Source organism: Podarcis pityusensis, assembly GCF_964106645.2.
Source record: "Podarcis pityusensis genome assembly, chromosome: 7".
Lineage (NCBI taxonomy): Eukaryota > Metazoa > Chordata > Lepidosauria > Squamata > Lacertidae > Podarcis > Podarcis pityusensis.
Window position 1 is genome coordinate 41,267,988 of NC_138031.1, and position 19,387 is coordinate 41,287,374.

The 19,387-nt window shown below is 40.3% G+C and overlaps 1 protein-coding gene across 2 annotated transcripts; it reads right to left on the reverse strand.

The window, feature by feature from the left end:
- Window positions 1-1,869: 1,869 nt before the first annotated feature.
- Window positions 1,870-17,445, reverse strand: UBE2V2 (ubiquitin conjugating enzyme E2 V2). 2 transcript variants are annotated; one of them, XM_081013849.1, is made up of 4 exons: window positions 17,318-17,445; window positions 10,451-10,596; window positions 4,852-4,977; window positions 1,870-2,744 (listed from the first exon to the last, which is right to left on the reverse strand). In XM_081013849.1, the coding sequence occupies exons 1-4, from the start codon at window positions 17,331-17,333 to the stop codon at window positions 2,598-2,600; spliced, it is 435 nt and encodes a 144-aa protein (XP_080869975.1). In that variant the 5' UTR covers window positions 17,334-17,445; the 3' UTR covers window positions 1,870-2,597. The 2 variants fall into 2 exon arrangements, with proteins under 2 accessions (XP_080869975.1, XP_080869976.1); XM_081013850.1 differs by lacking the exon at window positions 17,318-17,445 and adding an exon at window positions 11,002-11,026.
- Between the last annotated feature and the right edge of the window lie 1,942 nt (window positions 17,446-19,387).

The following is a 19,387-nucleotide window of genomic DNA, read 5'->3' on the forward strand; positions in this document are numbered from 1 at the left end:
GAGAAGAGAAGACTCCCCGGAAAAGCCCCTGATTTTGGGAAAGATGGAGGGCACAAGGAGAAGGGGACGACAGAGGACGAGATGGTTGGACAGTGTTCTCGAAGCTACCAGCACGAGTTTGACTAAACTGCGGGAGGCAGTGGAAGACAGGAGTGCCTGGTGTGCTCTGGTCCATGGGGTCACGAAGAGTTGGACACGACTAAATGACTACACAACATAATCCATGTAAGGAAAGCTCTCATAGGAACACAAGAAGAGTCCAGCTGGATATAGCCTATGGGTGCCTATGAAAATCCCAAAAGCAGGACTCAAGAGCAACCCATTTGAGTTTCCCTAATTTTCAGAAGTGACTACTAGCTGCAATAGCATTCTGTGATAGGAAGTGTTTCAGCTTATGGTCCAGGCCACGGGGTAGCCTGTGTAACTTACAACCATCTTGCTTTTTCTTTACTAATGGTTCAAGCCACAGTAGATGTAGATCACCTCCAGTAAAGATCCCCCCAACTGAACATGCCTGTAAGATGCAGGTTCACATGTGCATATGTATAGGCACAGGAGCAGGTAACAGGTGATACCAGAGGATGGGTCCCAGACCATTTTATTGCTTTGTTAAAAGCTTCAAAACAGGATTACAGGCAGCAATTCATTGGCAGGAAGAACTGGGGTGCTCTCAAAAGGCTGAGGTGCGATGATGGGGAAGTGAAAGGAGGGGGCAATTTATTCCAACAACACTCAAGTTGTTTCCTTTGAAACTGCTAAGATGGAAAGGTCTAGCTTGGTGCTATCAGAGCTGCGTTCCCCTTACCCATGAGCTCACAATGATGGGAACATATCTTGCTCCAGCAAATGAATAATCAGGAGCTCACTTTAAGCTTGATTATCCCTTTGCAGTAATGTCAGTTACACGAGGAGAGGAGACCTAGAGGGCCAAGTTTGCCCATGAGTCAAAGGTCTCCCACACCTATTCTAATGGCTCAAGGAAGGGAAAAGATTGCACTCATAATGCAGAAACTGGTCAATACAGTGACCACAGCATGCCTAGCAAGTGTATATATGCAAGCTCCAGGTAACTTTTCATTCTAAAAGGGTCTTCTCTTGCAAATTATCCACCCTGCAGCCTTCCACTGGTACGTCCTTTTTGCTGAAGAGAGGTCATCTGTGCACCTGTCCGTGCAACTGGATATATTTTTTAAATGATTATTTTAGGGCAGCCAATCCAAGAACTGCAATCCTGCTCCTCTAAACCGCCCGAACCTTCTAGTAGCAACACCAAAGTACTTTAAGATAGCACTGAAATGCTTACCAACAGTTTTCTTTTCCCCTATTCTCACAGGGTTGTATTTGATAGCTGAGTATAAGGCTTCAATCATTGGAATAAGGAGAGAAGCAATTTTCAGTGATTTCCCCCTGACGCTTCATGTGTTCCCCCTACATCTGATTTGGAGGGTCCCTAACCAAGCCCAAAATTGCTCCCCTAACCATTCAACTAACAGAAGTTGTAGTGTCAACCTAAGTGACACTGTGGAATATAACCCATCGTTTTTAATAGCAAACCTGCTTTTAAAAAAAGCAATAAAGCATCGCAATAATATGAGATACATGGGCATGAGCAGTTATGAAAGCAGTAAAGTTACAACTGGATGTCCATTCTGTCATCAATATTTTGTGTTTTGTCTTAAAAAGTATTACACATGTAGAACCTAACTTGTGCCTAGACTAAGGATCTGGCTTGGCTAAAATCACTTCAACAGCCTAAGATATAAAGTAAGTGAGTGGAACACTGCCATAGATTAGGAGCAACATCTGACCTCTTAGTGCTGCAAGGTACTACTGGCACAACTTAAACAGAGAGATAAGCACAGCCTCAAATACTTTCCACATTTTATTTACATTTGAAGACTAATTTTATTCTCAATCACATATCCATACACCTATTTTCCTTTTTTGTTTTGCTTCACTAAAACTTAAATGCATGGTTTATTAGAACAAAGACTGTAAACAAATATTTGCAATGTCCATTACATGTAACACACAGGAGCCGCTTAAAAGAAAATCATTTCCCCATTTTATAAATACAAGTATCAAAACAATCCTGACCGTATTCTGTGACACTACTAGCAGTCAGCACCCACACCTTTGCAAAAATTAAACAAGTTGAGCAATGGTATTTGCAGTACCTGCTACTGAAACAATTTTATCTGCAGCTCTTTTACTAAAGCAAGATGGATAAAGCATGCCATTTTTATTTTTTCTTCTTGAGAAAAAGTTTTCTGAAACATTATTCCACAGCAACCTGACACTTCCTGTCATGCTTTCGTCTTGAAACACCGGAGCTCCAATTTTAGGCTACTTCAGGTTTATGCTTAAAATTATAGTGCCTTGGTAAAGAGGAAAAATAATTGTGCTGCCTTTTTTTTTCTCTGCTTGTGCCTGAAAACATATGGGGCATACATATACATATATATATTCTTTCAAATGTCCAGATCACGTACACCAGCAGAAACTCTTAATGTGTGGGTGGTTTGCATTGTGAGATTGAATCAAGACATTAAACATAAGTAGAAGTTGTTTAAGACAAGTTTGGGATTCAGCTAAAATTAATTGTTATAAGTTTGTCCTTCTGGAGGTTGTGGAAGCTTCATATTTTCTTTGGACATCATTAGACGCCTTAGCTCTTGAAGTACAACTTTAATGCTATAAGAATTTTGCCATTTTGCTAACACTGGTATGCTTCGTGCATCCACCTGTAAGGAAAGAAAGTGTACATTTAAGTAAGGCACATAAAATAACCAATTCCATAACTGTAGTAGCATGCTTGCATTGAGTTTTCAGACAACCTGCTCTTATGGCCTGGTGCTAACACTAGCTGCACTAGTACAGAAGTGGTAGGATTGAGGCCTTAATTATCACTGTGACTCATCATAAACCACTATGGATACAAATGTCAAGGATGAGAATTTGTGGCTCCTTTTGAAGATTTTTTAGTTTTTATAGCTATTCAGGGAAAGTTTTCAAAACATTTGGCATCTCCTGTTAAACAATTCAAGAGGAGGAAGGCAGGTGAAAATAATGTTTTGCCATATCTCATGGATAGGTTAGTAAAAACTGACCATTTTAGCTTAGCAACATAGTCAACAGAAACATGTAAATGTCAGCATGCATCAACTAATTAATTATTGGATAGTGCGGAAGCGATTTAACCTCTCTATGAATTCATCCTTAGAAAAACAGGCCAACTATTCTGTCTCTTATGAATAATTTGAGTTTGGATACAATTCAAGGAGCTTAGAATATACACTTGCAGCTGTTGGAATATAAAACAGAAACTATTGTGATGAATCAGCAAGGTAACAAAGAATACTGTTTCTTTAATAAGTAAAGAATGTATGAAACCCCTAAAGGCCATGAAAAAAAAGCAACCCCAGAAAATGTGTTTATAGGTCTGGGATATACAACAGTCAAGATCTCACAGTACTTCCACAATGAATTTTTATACTACAGGACATTCTATAGAGGGTCTGTATTGAGGGTGGCTAGCCACTGGCCACCAAGTAAATTTCTGCCGCTGTCCCCCACACTGCCAAGTCCATAATTAAAAATAAAAATAAATGTGACAAGGGGCTGCAGAGGATGGGTAAACCTCTCTGCCCACCCCAGCAGTCTCACAGTAGTCTCAACCATCTGATGAGCAGGGAAGGGGCAAGAGAGCCCTTTCTCAATCAGATGGCACGAATCAGACCCACAGGAGCAGTGGGCCCTGTACATTTGTGCATGCATGTGTGAGTGTGAGCAGCCACACCACCTGCTGACATTCAGCCTCCAGAGTGTTGGCCAAGAGCAAATGTAGACCTTGGATGACACACAAACCCCCAAAAATGTTAGCCACCCCTGATCCATACAGAATATTTTAGAGCTAGATCACAGTTCTTCCTAAAAAAATTCCAATATAACTTTAAGTTTGTTTGGGATTCATCAGTTCAGTTTTTACCTGACTGTTCACTCACAAATCAGCAACCTACTTGCAAGTCTACAGCTCCCATTTAATGGATTTTCAGTCCATTACACTGAAATCAATGGCCTACTCAACTGGGGGAGAAACCAACACAACTGATACAGAGCAAGCACAGACAACAGATGTGCTGTTGCTTTAAATTTATTCCTGTACTTGACTGAGAGAGACTCAAAGAGTCATTTTCACTGGGCAACTTCTGCAGCTTTAGTTGGATTGATCATAATAGAAAAATGGGAGCTAAAAGGACTAAGTTTGTAAAATTTAATTATTTAACATGACAGCAAAGGCAAACTATAATTGATGAATAGATTTCCTTTAATTTGCAGTACTCCAAATTATGGCTCCAATTGTAAAATTATAATATATGGACCCAAGGGCATGCCAAACATTACACATTTCCTAGATGAATCTCCTACACAGAGAAAGAGATTTGTGGCTTTGGCACGTTCCTATACACAAAATGTTTACTAATGTAAGAAGTTGATAATGTTGGCAGTCACAATTTTTAAAAAATGCTTTCCATTCCTTTAACTATTTCACACCACATAAAATTGATTAAGCCTCTTGTTTTTACTGTGACTTTATAACTTTGGTATGGATCCAGACTTGGTCAGAATAAACCCCACTGAAATCAATGGGGCAAAGTCATCATGACAAACTTAAGTTTCACTAATTTCAATGGGTCTGCTCTAAAAATGACTAAATGTGGATGCAACCCCTTGACCATAGGTACCACCAACACATAATATGACAGCACAATTTACAAAAAAAGAAACAGAATCCTTAACAGCTTTTCTGCAAAAAATAAACTGGCTTGATCATCTTGCATTCCATCTTACCATTCCATTGGAATTATTTATTCCATTCATATTAATTTTAGTTACGAATCTAACTGTTGGAGGTGCTTCTGGATATTTAGGCCCACACTCTACTTTCAAGCTGTATATTCTGTTTTCGTAATTTGTCTAGTAAACAGAGGAGGGAAAAAAAGAATTAATCATACTGAAAGCTAATATGCATTCCAAATAACAATACTGAAACAAAGTCAGTCATCCCCATCTCAAGGATTGTGTGCAGAGCTGTTTCAAAATTGGTAAGATTCTGCTGACCAGCTGTTTGGCAGGAAAGAGGGGTAGCAGGTAAATTCAGCTTCCTGCTCTCTCCTAACAGCTGACTGGTGAAATTTTAATATTTTAATGCAGACTACCTGAAGAACATGGCTTGTATATATCCCCAGTTCTCCAGCCATCTAGAGATACGTAGATAACACTAGCAGGATTGGGACAAATAAATATCTTATAATACTAAAGCAACAAAGGAAGTTCAGCTTAACTAAGGCTTAGCAAGAAGAAACTGGTGTTATCATTTCATGGCAGATTTCCCCCTTCACCTGGTAACCATTATTTCAGGTTTCTTGCCCAAAGATTTTTATAAAATGAAAAACCTAGATGTATCTTCCCCTTAATACTCACAAAACAACCAACCTCAATGCCACCATCATTCAAAGGATCCATTTTTAATAGAGAAACTGTGAGAAATATATACATGTAAACGCAGAAGAAAGGTGGCAGAAGGCAGCCAATAACCTCAAACAGAACTTTGCAACAAACCAAAATTGAGAGGAAGGAAGCGACAGAACTTAGGATAGGCTTCATAGGCTTCTGCATCTAGTAGTTGCTGAGATAAAGAGGAAGGTAATCACGCTTGCTTTCCAAACTGAACTGTGCTTGAGTAAAGAAGCCCAATACCCATAATAGTGGAAAGACCTTCCAAAAAACATCACCCATGCAATTAAGAAGCTTCTTCCCTTACACATATGAGAAGCTATCTCCTCCTACTTTCCACATGTGTTGCAGTAGCCTTGTGGATCCTGGGCCTGTATATACATACCTAGTTCACAACGACCCCACTCAAGGCATCTCCCTGATCTGAAATACAATGTTGGTTCCTTCACAACACCTGTCAGCCCTAAAAACAATATTTAACTCTTTTATTATTTCACTGAGTAAAGTGGCTTATCATTAAAATTAAAATTACGTTCTAGTTTATTAGTTACTGAAGAATCTGAATTGTGTACTATATGGCATTGTCAAAACTACCTTATGACTCATTCTGATCTCAGTGTGGATGAAGTACTCAAATTACTGAACACTCCGAACAAATATGCATATCAAATTAATCTGGGAAAATTGTGACCAGGGGTCACTCTAGTAATCAGACAGTGCAATTTCATCTTGATTGCTTAAAAACTGAAACAAGCAGCAGCAGCAGCGAAATGGAAGTGTGAGAGGCTGCAGGAGGAATGCAAGAATGAGGAAGTCCTGTTGGGCAAGCATTCCACACATAGACAGGCACAACTGGGTATAATTCATAAATGGTAATTTTGTTGTGGGTTCCATTATGGTTGCATTTGAATTTTTATAGGTCACCTTGAAGGCTTCGCAATAGGAAGGTGAAACAGAACTGTTTTAAATGAAACTGCATATACCGTAGTTTTTTTTTGCCGGGGGAGAGACAATATAGATTTGAGAATTCCCTTCATGAATGTTCTACATTGGGGTGGAGAACCTCTCTCTCCATGAAGGCCACATTCTCTCATGGGCAACCTTGGGAGGCAGGCAACATGTCAATGGTGCATGCACCCAGATGCAAAACTGAGTGGGAATGTAGGCAAAGGTCAGCAGAGCAGTGGCTGTGACTCGTTACCCCTTTCAGTAGATTACATTTCAGCCATGCAAAAGTCAGCTTTCTACACACCCAAACACCAACCTCTATCCAGGCAAGCAAGAGCCATTATCACAATTCAAACATACATCCCCCCCTCAGGCAACAGCACTTGAGAAGCACACAAGAAGTGTTGGTGAGGGATGTGGACAAGGGAAGGTTCCAATGTCCAGAGAGTCTTGGAGGGCCCGAGAGTCACTACCGCTGCTCAAAAACCTACTGGGCTCAGTGCTCAGTGACCATCCAAACTAACTAAATTAAAACCTTTCCCTATCCCATAGATGCCGTATCCCTTCATCTTCAGAGAAGGCAGAAGCTGCCCACAGAATTTTAGTATATAATTTCTCATCACTTACCCAGACTGCTTCTTACCATTTAGCTAGATTTAGACTGAGTTCCAGGAATATTTACTATTCCTTCCACAACACTGACCAGAACACCCTCAAATCCTATCATTGCTGGGATCCCCTTTTCTCAGAAAAGACAGATTTGCCTAAGCTTTGACTACTGTGTCAAAGATGTTTAAGTAAGCACATTGACAGGTCAGTTTTGGGGAAACAGAACTAGAATTGCCTTGCCCTAGCTGCTCTCAGTCTCTACATATAATTAACGCAACTACAGTAAAATGGGATCAAAACAAATTCAAATTGATACTAACTTTAAGACATTCAGTATGTGTGATGCTGAAGCAGAAACAATGATTGATGCTGCTCCACAACAATGCTGCTAATTTTATAAATGATCTTCAAAACTAAAATAAAAGGAAACCAGTCCTAATATTAGTACCAAATCCTCTCTATCTTTGCTCAGAATTCTACTCTTGGCTTATAGCAGCTTCCTCCAAATTTGCAGTTCACCATGACCTCTTCCTACCAATGTTCCCATGATTTCTTGTATTTTACTCCTTGGGTATGTCCCCCCCCACCCCGTGCTACCTAGAAACACACATATGCACTGAAAACTATATGAGGGTGAGGAGAGAAGAGTTCACTCCAATTCCTCAGGAATTGAAGAAAATGAAGTGCAAGTGCCAGAAGATAAGAACATCCTAAGGAGAAACACAAGTGAAGAAGCCCTCTGTTTGCAAAACTGGCAGATTAATAAAAAATAAAAAGACACACATTTGGCCAAAGTATAATGCAGGTTGAATCTACAAGAGAAAGCTCAGCATCTAGCTATGTCTGAAAAATTGTGGCAGATCATACAATTTTGTGTGTAACTGTGCGAAGATTAAGTTTTTCTAACCCTATTCTTTGCTATCCAGAAAACTTGGTATATACTCTATGCTAGAATCACGGAAGCCAGTAAAACAAGTTACTGCAGGCATAGCCCTATTTTCAAGGCTACCATTCATACCAAATGGCTGAACCAGTCAGGTAATCTAACCCGTTTTCTTACTAAAGGCGCCTGGGTGGGCTACCCAAAGCCAACTTCCACCTTACCACCAGTGGTAGGTCCGAAAAACCACCATCTGCACCATGGCTCACTAACCGAAAACCCCATCAAGTGCAGCATCTAGCTGAGCTGGCTTAGCAACAGGCATTGTGTTTATTTTAATGAACTGAATAGAATGCAATACTATGAGTCATAGGGGTGTGGAGAGTCTGTGTATGAACTTAACAGTGCTTAGCTTATTTTTTAGCTGCTATTTATAGATTATAAACGACAAATTGATTTGTTAATCATATGACTTTTGCTGTAATTGTGATGTTTACCTTATTTTTTAGTTGCTGCTTTGTTAATAGTGCTGTATAGACTGTAATGGTATATTGGTTTGATAATTATTTTATATGATTTATGCTGTACTTATGTTGTTCTATTATGCTCTATTATGTTATTGATATTAATTGTTTGTAAGCCACTTTGCGATTCATTTGAATGTAAAGCGGCAAAGAAATACAATCAATCTTAACTTTGCCTAGGGGCAGAAAGCAATTATATTTCTGTCCAATTCCTGGATGCCCAGAATACTCCTATTAGGTAAAGGTAAAGGTACCCCTGCCCGTACGGGCCAGTCTTGACAGACTCTAGGGTTGTGTGTTCATCTCACTCTAGAGGCCGGGAGCCAGCGCTGTCCGCAGACACTTCCGGGTCACGTGGCCAGCGTGACAAAGCTGCTCCGGCGAACTGGCACCAGAGCAGCACACGGAACGCCGTTTACCTTCCCGCTATAAAGCGGTACCTATTTATCTACTTGCACTTAATTGTGCTTTCGAACTGCTAGGTGGGCAGGAGCTGGGATCGAACGACGGGAGCTCACCCCGCCGCGGGGATTCGAACCGCCGACCATGCGATCGACAAGTCCTAGGCACTGAGGTTTTACCCACAGCGCCACCTTTAGCAATATGTCAGCCATACAATATGCAGATACCTGATTTTCAAAGACTAATTGTGTCTGGGGTAATGCAAGGGTAGGGGCTGCCTTTGGAGTGCATGGCAAGAGCAGCCAAGCCAAAAAGCCACAGTATCCTGAAGTGATCCAGATGTTGCTGCTACTCCAACCTTCTCAAGCCAAGGTTCAAAGAGAAAGCCAGAGCCGATTGTTGGCTTATGGAAGGGGTGGAGAGAAGGTAGACCAGGCTTTAACTGGTCGATCTCTAGCTAATTTGCAATAGATTGGCAAAGGCTTCTGCCTCCTAACAGCATAAAATAAAATAAAAATACTTTTCCCACCTACAGTAGGCTGCTGAAATCTAATCAGGCATGAACTTGTGTTAAAAACTGAGCTCAGTTCAGTTCCAGTACTGAAAACAAATTTGAAAGGTTCAGAATGTCATTAGGGCATACTGGGTTCTTTATTAATGGCTGAATCTCTTTCACACTAAGCTGTTGGGAGTAGATCCTGGGGTTATAATACAAAACAAATGAGATGTGACTAGCATGATACCAGGCTCTGCTGCCAACATGCAGGTCTTAAAGGGAAAGGAGGGGAAGGCAACAGAACTCTGTGTACACTGGATAGCCATGTCAATTGTCACCATCCACATCAAGTTACTTTGTTTGTTATCCCTGCACACACAAGCACACATAAAACTAAAGGAAGGGAGAATATTTGGTGCCATAAGCTCAGTGTGACTAACAGGCACACACTGAAGTGGTATTTTATAAGTTAAAAACCAAAATAGAACATCTCATGTTTCTAAAGGTCCAAACTGTTTCTTGGCAGAGCTGAAATTATTGTTTAATGAGGGATAGCTAATATCATCAATGTGTTGTTTGAATGCACACAACAGAACTATGCATCTGTGCTGGGCCACAATTGCATACTACTGAATATGGATTTGGAACAGTTCAACTTGAGCAGAAGTCACCATGAGACACTGTCATCTGAATAGAGATTTGTTAGTATTCAATAAAATGTAAAAAAAATACCATTGTCCTTAATGTTACAATTATGTGGCCCCCATATTGACCTGGGCCTATAAGAAACCATTCCACACCTTTCTATGATTGTTACCAATTGTGAAAAAGCAAGGTTAGCTATAGGGCTAACTTCTGTTATAGCTTATAAGATTCCTAATTGAATTATGATATTCATCAATCTTTGGGCTGAATCCAATTAAGTTATATAGTACTCAGAATAATCCCCTGAAATTGATGAGTCTACTCTTTGACTTAGTTGATTCACCCCATAGCATAACCCATAGCTAACAACCATGCATTGCAAATGTCTGAAAAGTTCCGCTAAATGAAGATTTAACTTATAGTACTGACCCTTGGTGGTCCAATAATCATGCCCGTCCACCTTGTAAGTGTCATGTCTTCGTCATCTTCGAGGCCCCAGCTTACTGTACCATCTCCTACTCCTTTCTGACCTTCTTCAAGTTCTTCCAACAAGCGAAAATTACGAGGGACTTTAACTATTTGAAAAAAAGTAAAGCAATGTAAATAGCAATGTTCAAAATCACAGCTGATCTCTTGTCACGTCTTAGTATGAAAGCCTGGTTGAGCCAACTAAAAAATCCACACCTGAGAATTTATGCATATAACACATTTTACTGATATACATATTGAATTGCAACCAATGTGAAAAACAAACTTATTTCCACTTATGAAGTATCATACAACTTGGAATCTTAAATTCCTCAGCAACATCAAATTATTTGGATGCAGATTTGATTTTCTTATGGTTGTTTTTTTTTAAAGTGACAGTCTAAATTAAATGATCAAATTTCATATCTGGAAGTCATATACAGCCATAATTTTCACCATTTAGTTCATCAATTTTCTGCTTCAGAAAGTAAGTTTTAATATATGACAGTTACCTCAGCGTTACAACAGTAAGCACTACTCAGTCATTACTTCTCTGTGGAATACTGGTTACATTCAGACAATCCTTTATGAGTTTAAGATGAAATAAGCGGCTCTTATTTTTAGCTGTAAGTCATCTTGAGTACCATTAGAGGAAAAGGTGGGATATAAATAAATATATAATTATTATAGTAGTAATAAATATGAGTCTTTGCCCAAACACTCAGCTTATTTGCTCCTCCCTCTGCAGCATAAGCAAACCGAAAAAATTATGGTCACCACATTTGAAACAAGCTAGAATATTAAACCATACTTTAAGTGGGTTAATTGTCTTAGCTTGTTCCAAAGCTCGTAAGCCTAGTTTCCGAGGGCACTATGGTTCATTAGGTGCTTCCTGGTTTGATTGCTTACATTGCAAACGGATGAACAAAGGGGCTCAGTGCATGGGGTACGGGCTTGTTTGTTTAGCACTTAATCCTGCTTTTCACTATATGTCTCACAACAATTTACAGAAAATCAATGATATTGTTCGTTATCTTTTATTATAAAGCCAATATCATCATTTGAACTGGTCCTAGTCACACATACTGCATATTAAATAAGAATATTGTGCACACAAATTCTAATTGAGATGAACTTCAGAACTAGAAGGCATTTAAGAAATATTGCTCTTTGCAATTGTCTAACTAAACAACAGTTCAGAGTAGAAATCAGTTACTTCCTATTTCATAACAAAAATAAGAATACAGGAAAGCATTCATTTCTAGCGGAGGACTGGTTGTATGAAAAGGATTAGAGAAGCAAATTCACAATACACCATTTTCCTACAAATAAAAGGATGCATTTCAAAATATGATCCAAATCCACAAACTGTACTGGCAGCTCAAACAACTGTATCAGGTTACTAAAGCAGGTTTGTACATATCTGATCCCTTGCATAGGTCGAACAATTATGCAAGCATGCAATGCCTGCCCTAAGTTGCTTTGACCACAAGCATGCTCAGGTGGCTATTTTGGGAGAGAAAAGTGCTAAGGGATTTTAACAGATAATATCTTCAAGATTTCTAAATACCAGAGATGCTGGAGATCTAAATGTGTATTCATTATGCTGAAATACAGCAATGGGAGATAATGAGTTGACCTATGCCATACTGTGATATCACACAACCTGTAAAGGAATACACTGTAGATTCCAATAAAGTGGTTGCCTTTTATAATTACAAAAAAACAGAGCAGGAAATCCTAACCATGGGAAGGTTATCACCATTACTGGCCATTTTTCATTCTTAGAGTTAAAGCTTCCCCACCGCACTCTGCTTCAAGCAGGACTACAAATATATTTGGCTTTAAAAGAAAAAGGGAAGTTAAATAAACCAGGATTTGCCCCACTATAAGCAAAGCAGTAATTCCCTATGCACTCACTCCAGGACATATGACTAAAATCAGCTTGAGCATACACACAACCAAAAGCATGCTTTACACTAGCCAATAAGCAGTTTCCCCTTACACACCAAAAGATCTCCTTTCCATAAGTGCCCTGCTATAGTTTCCAGCTAAGATTAAGAATGCCCAATGGTTGCCATGGAAAACAGTTTTTGAATTAGAACCCCTCACAATACAGCAATGTATTGCAGACTAAATTTTTAAATTGCTCACATGCTGTAGCTGCTCACTACCTTTGTTTGTATAGAACCATATCACCATTACCAAACGGTGAACATTTGGATAATACACAAAACATTTGTCTGTATTGCTGTGCAGCCTCAGACTCACATTCTGTACAGTGTTATTGTACAAAGAAGAACAGATATTTCTAAACATGCAAAACTACATTTAGCATCTGATAAAGGCCAGAACCATTTCTTTCTGCATGATTAGCTACATGCTCAGGTGACTACAAAAATACCCCCCTTTTGGACCAATAATTACCTCCCCTAACTGCAGCATTAAATATTATATCCATGTGCATAATGAAAACATAGAATTATAGAGTAGAAGGTACCCCAAGGGTAATCTAGTCCAACACCGTGCAATGCAGGAATCTCAACTAAAGCATCCATGACAGGTGGCCATACAACTTTTGCTCAAAAACTTCCAAGGAAGGGGAGTATACCACCTTTCAAGGTAGTCTGTTGTACTGTCAAAAAGCTCTTACTGTCAGAAAGTTCTTCTTGGCGTTTTGTCAGAATCCCTCTTCTTGTAACTTGAAGCCATTGGTTCAGGTCCTACCCTCCAGAGCAGGAGAAAACAAGTTTGCCCCCATCTTCCATGTGGTATCCCTTTCAATATGTGAAGATGCCTATCATCTCTCCTCTCAGTCTCCTCTTTTCCAGGCTAAACATACCCAACTCCCTCAACCATTCCTCATATGGCTGAGTTTCCAGACCTGTGGTAATCTTGGTTGCCCTACTTTGTCCACCTACCAGTTTGTCAATATCCTTCTTAAATCTGGCACCCAGAACTGGCCATGGTCTTCTAGGTGTGGTCTGACCAAGGCAAAATAGTGTGGTATTGTGACTTGCCTTGATCTGGCCACTATACTTCTTTTGCTACTTCATCACACTGTGGATTCCTATTAAGTTTGTCATCTATTTCACATGCACTACTGGCAAGCCAGGACTCCCCTATCTTATATTTGTGCAGCTGGTTCTTGCTGCCTAATTGTAGAACATAGCATTTGTCCCTGTTGAAATTCATTTTGTTAGTTTTGGCCCAGTTCTCTAATCTGTTAAGATTATCTTGAGTCCTGATTCTGTCTTCTGCAGCTACCCATCCCAGTTTGGTGTCATCTACAAATTTGATGAGCATCCCCTCAATTCCTTCATCCAAGTCATTTATAAAGACACTGAACAATGCTGCTGCATCCCACTTTTCACTTTTTTCCCAAGATGAGGAACCATTTGGGTTCACTCAGTCAACCAGCTACAAATCCACCTAACAGTCACCCAATCCAGTCCACAATCCACCAACTTCCCTGCAAGAATATTATGGGGCACTATGTCAAAAGCCTTACTGAAAACAAGATACACTATGCCCCCACCATTCTCATGATCAACCACACTTTTAACTCTGTCTGGCATGACTTGTTTATAGAAACCCATGCAAAGTCTTAGTAATCAAAGCACTATTTCTTAAATTCTCACAGACCAACCCTTTACTGCTATCTATATACCAGGTCTTCTTTTCTCACATTTTTGAAGATGGGGAGAATCTGCAGAGACCTCACCTGTTCTACAAATTTCTCAATTATTATAGGCAGAGACTTGGAGATCACATCTGCAAGCTCTTTTATTACCCTTGAGTGCAGCCCATCAAGCACTGGAGATTTGAATTCATTTAGTAACTAAGTGTTCCCTTGCCACTCTTTTCCTATCTTGGGCTGCAGCTCCCTCCTTGCATTGTTTATTCTGTTATCACCGGGTTGGTCATTGCTTTCCTTTTGGGTGAAGACAGAGGCAAAGCAGGTGTTAAGCAATTCTGCCTTCTCTCTGTGACCCTATAGCATTTCTCCATCTTCTCCATGCAGAGGACCTATACTTGCTTGTTCTTCCTTTTGCTTCGAAAATGTGCCAATAAAGATTTAGTAAATTAAAATAATAACCCCAAATTAGTGGATTTTCTGTGCTGAGTGTTATCTTTGAAAGGAGCTTTTCCTCGCCCAGAGGCAGATTCATAATGAGAGTATGAAATGAACTCTCATTAGCTGTTTACATTTGCTGCAGAAGCTTACGGTTCCCTTAAGAGAACACAGCTTGGAAACTGTTTTTGTATGAAGTTTGATGGGAGCTATGCAAGGCAGTTTATGGTTAATGGACAAATTAAGAAAGGCATGTCAGTGATGCCCAGAGACTATCCTACAACACCCTAGTTTTCATGGAAAGACATGCTGCTAAAAACAAAATTCTGGCCTGAATTGCAGCAAACTCTGGCAAAATTCTGAATAGTTTTGTTATAAATAAGTTGTAAATGTTTAATGGAAAAAATAAATTATGTATCAGTTTATGTTTTGTATTTCATCAGTAAAAAATAACTGAAAGGAGTTGCTATTTAAAATACTGTTGGATGTATTGTTGACTGCATTTATTAAACGAGTAAAAACAGCCAAGCAGTCATATGTCTGGACATAGAAATACTGTACTGCTTATTCTGTTTTTTCTGCGTTGGCACAAATACAGGTAACTGAAGATCATGGGATCCAATACGACATCCTATATTTTGATTGTCACTCAAGAACTTCAATGCAAAACAGCAATTATGTTCATGCTAACAATACTTTTAAATCCAGATTTCATGATTATTGGGAAAGCACAACATATAAAGTTGAAAAAGTGAGTTGTAATATTAACCAGATCTGTGCATAGCAACCTGCTCCACACAGAGAGCCATAAGTATGTACAATGTATTTCCCAGTAGAACTGGTTTTGATCTTTAAACCACTAAATGGTTTGGGACCGACTGTCTTAGCAGCTTGTATTCTGTGTCCCATCACAGAATATTAAGATCAAGCAAGTGTTCCCCCACTAGGTTTGAAACTCCACCCATCAAGCCTGACTTATGAAGGTATTTTGTGACAAATGTTAAAACAGGGCTATGGGTGGGTTTGATATTATTAAGAAGTTTTAATTTTTATTAATGTATGGCTTTATTTGGCTAATTCCTATGTGGCTGTAACACAATTAAAAATAATTAGACTAATAGATATACATGTTGTGAATCTGAAAGAAAATGCCTTTTCAAGATAATTGAACAATATGCACAGCTTCCAGGTTTAAAATTATTTACAGTTTATTCAGCACACCTATTCAACAATCACCTATTAATGGTGTTTAAATAAAAGGCTGGAATACAGGAACACAAAGTCAAAATTATTTAAATACCCTTTCAAATTCAGTACCTATCAGTGCTGTGAAAGATCCAGGTGAGAAACATATTGCCAACGATGAAAAGGAAGATAATTACAGTTCAAGCAAGTAGACCCAGGTTATTAAAGAATTATTAAAGGTTATTATTTTCAAGTAAAATTCTTTGGTAACACCATCTATGATCAACAACAGACTTCAAGGACAACATGCCAAATAATTTGACATGTTTAAATCTCAAATGAACTTTGTAACATAATCCATAGTATAAGTTATGGATTTTACTTCACATTAATTTTGAATAACTGCCACCCCTCGTTCATAAGCACTACTCAGCTGCAATATTTCCACTTCACCAATAACCGCATGAACTGGAAGACTGATAAACATTTGCATTTCTACCATTTTATGAGAAGTGGGGAGAATTGAGACACAGTATTGAAAAATTGTGGTAGGAACTAGAATAAACTGAAAGTGGGAAGAAGGGTGCGGGGAATTAGGAAAGTGGGGATGCTGAAAAGTGGGCAGTATACAAAAAAGACAAGAAATGGGATTGGGATAAAAGGGGATGTAGGGAGGAAAAGAAAAAGAAGGTCAGGAAAACGGGAACTGTAAGGTCCAAGTATTAAAGGTTTTGGTTTCCCTTAGCCTACTGCCTCAGCAATACGATTAAAATAAACAGAAAGTAAATTCAATACAAAGCCTCAAAGCTCATCGCTAATTTCCTTCTGGAGTTTTGCTGGAAATACTTCGACAAGATCACAACCGGGAAAGGAGGGAAGCGTGCCAGTAACAAAAATTCATACGCAAGATTAACAACGGACCTCATCAGCAAAAAGACCAAGACAGAACTTAATTACACGCCCCCATACACACTTTGTGTGCTTTTTGTTGAACGTATCTGTCCTACCCTCAGCAACCAGCAACGCCTGCACTTCGGAATCGGCGATATTAAAAGCCACCTAAATGCCACTGGGGTCGGCTTCGTTTTCGAAGAGAAGGGGAATATTTATCAGTATTACGTTGCGGGGGGAGGGCGGAAGAGAGACTCAAGAAACGCCACATTTCCTCTCACCCAAACCCAACCCGAGCGTGAGAAGGAGGTCCGAAGACCCCGAATTCCACCTTCCCCTGAACAAAAACCGACCCCAGGAGCGGAAAGCTGCCTCGGCCTCCCCACCTCCCGGCTGCACCGCCTGCCTCTGCCAGCCCCGCAGGCGTCTCCTCCCCGCATCCCTTGCAGCACCAAGAGGAAGACTCCGGCCCCAGCGCCAACCCCCGCGGCCTCCCCGCCCTCCTCTCCCGCCGGCGCCGGAACCTTGGCCCGGCTTCGCTGGCGCCGACCGCTCTCCACGGAATGAGCCGCGCCGGGGACCCGCCACCGGGGTCTCTAGGGAGAGAACCCCCCTCCCCGGCGAAAGCCCCCCGCCAGCCCTTCCAAGGCGCCCCCCGCCTTCCTCTCAACACAGACCTGTGGATCCGGCCATCTTGTCCAAACCCCTCCCCCACCAGCCAGGAAACACACGGGCGCCGAGCACGTGACTTCTGCCTTGCGCCCTACGTCACTTCCTGGAAACTAGCCCCGCCTCGCGCTGGCGTTTGTTGCTTCTGCGCGTCGAGAGGGTGGCGGCTAAGGCGGCTGCAGATAAGGGAAGGGAAAATACCGACTGACCGGGGTGGGTGGAGAGGGAGGGAAGGAGGGAGGTGGCTACGCGAAGCAATTGACAGGAGAAGGGAGCCCTCGCGGGCATTTGTCGCGCTAGTGTCGGGAAGTGAGGCTGCGAAAGGGTTAATTATGGAGTTTGCGGAGGTAGCCAATGGGGTGGCCTCCAGGTGGTGGAGGACTCCAACTCCCATCAGCCTCGGCCAGTATGGCCAATAGTCAGGGATGATGGAGCTGTAGTCGAATAAAACCTTAACCTACAGAGGCTGGTTTGGTGTATTAAATGTTGGGAAACTGATACGAAATGCACAGGCAGGGATAGTTGCTCACAGTACCAGTCACCACACAGAAGCAGCTTAAGATCCAAATACTTTACTATGGCAGAAGCTAAGGCTCAGTAAAACGGTTCTAGATGTAGTTATACAGCTTGTAGGCTTTTGCAGATGCAGATATATACAGATACATACAAGTAAAAAGTTTCTCTGTTGCTCCAAATACTGTAAACTCCAACATTTCAACATGTAACACTGGACTAGTAACACCAATGAACTGATGACTCACAGACTAACTGAGCTGATATATTTTAATCACATATATAGTTGGAGCACTATTGCTGTTGCCATAGTAACTGGCTTGGCTGACCTTGCACCTGCTATTAGTTCATCCATGGAGTGATTTATGCTCATAAAGGACATTACCCCTTTTCATTTCCAGTTGCTCCAACATTAAATACTACAGTATTTAATACAATACTATTGTGTTTCATGCAAGGGAATTTATTTCCTGCTCAAAACAGAAAGACAAGGCTATAGGTTGAATTCATACCATAACTCAAGCCCTGCATGTTACCCTCCTTCCTGACTGTAGAGAACAAATGGGGAGTCTATGGCTCTTCGGATGTTGCTGGACATTACAACACCTATCAATCCCAGCCAGCAAGACTCATGGTCAGGGATGATGGGAGTTAAATTCCAACAACATCTGGAAGGCCATATATTCCTCATCCTTCCTTCCCTGTAAAGAGAGAAATAACTTCTGTGCTTGTGTTAGCTTTTGCTGCTTTGATTTATTTATAATTGAAGGTTTTTATAATTTACATTTTGTATTGTATATTATATTTTTAACTGTAAACTGCTAAGGGAACTCAGTGATATGGATGGAAGAGAAATGTAATTTAAAAATTGTTGTCTGAGGGTGCTTAGTCCAGTGCTGTCATTAGAGCCTGAAACAGTTTTTATCAGCTTCAGTTGATACACTAGCTGCAACCGTACCTGGATGGACCATGCTCTGGTGCACACACACATTTAGACTACTGCAATGCATTATACATGGAGATTTATTTAAAAACAGTCAGTAGATCTAAAATAGTTGATGCAAAATAGGACTACAATATTGTTTTACTGGGACTGGATGTTTTGATCATATTAAACCTGTCAGTGCTTGCCAGCTGAACTGGCTCTCATTTTGTTTCTGGCCCAATTTAAAGAGCTGATTTTAACCTCTTAATTCCTAACAGCTTAGGACCAGGATACTTGAAAGATAATTTTCTCTCATATATACATGTTTGAACATTAAGATCCTCACTAGTTTCTCTCATATATACATGTTTGAACATTAAGATCCTCACCAGAGGCTCTGTTCGATGTGCACCGAAAATCTCTTCTGGGAGTTCTCCCAAGCCTCTTGAGCAGATATGGGGGAGGGGGCATACAGGGAGAGGAGAGAAGGAAATTCCATTGTGCAGGTGGATGTTTTTGCACAAATGGAACAACTTTGTTGCATACAACCCTATGTGCTGGAAATCTGGTCCTTGATACAAGAATTAAAAGTATCGATCTTGATCCATAAGAAAACATGTATACCAGGACAATGCTTTTA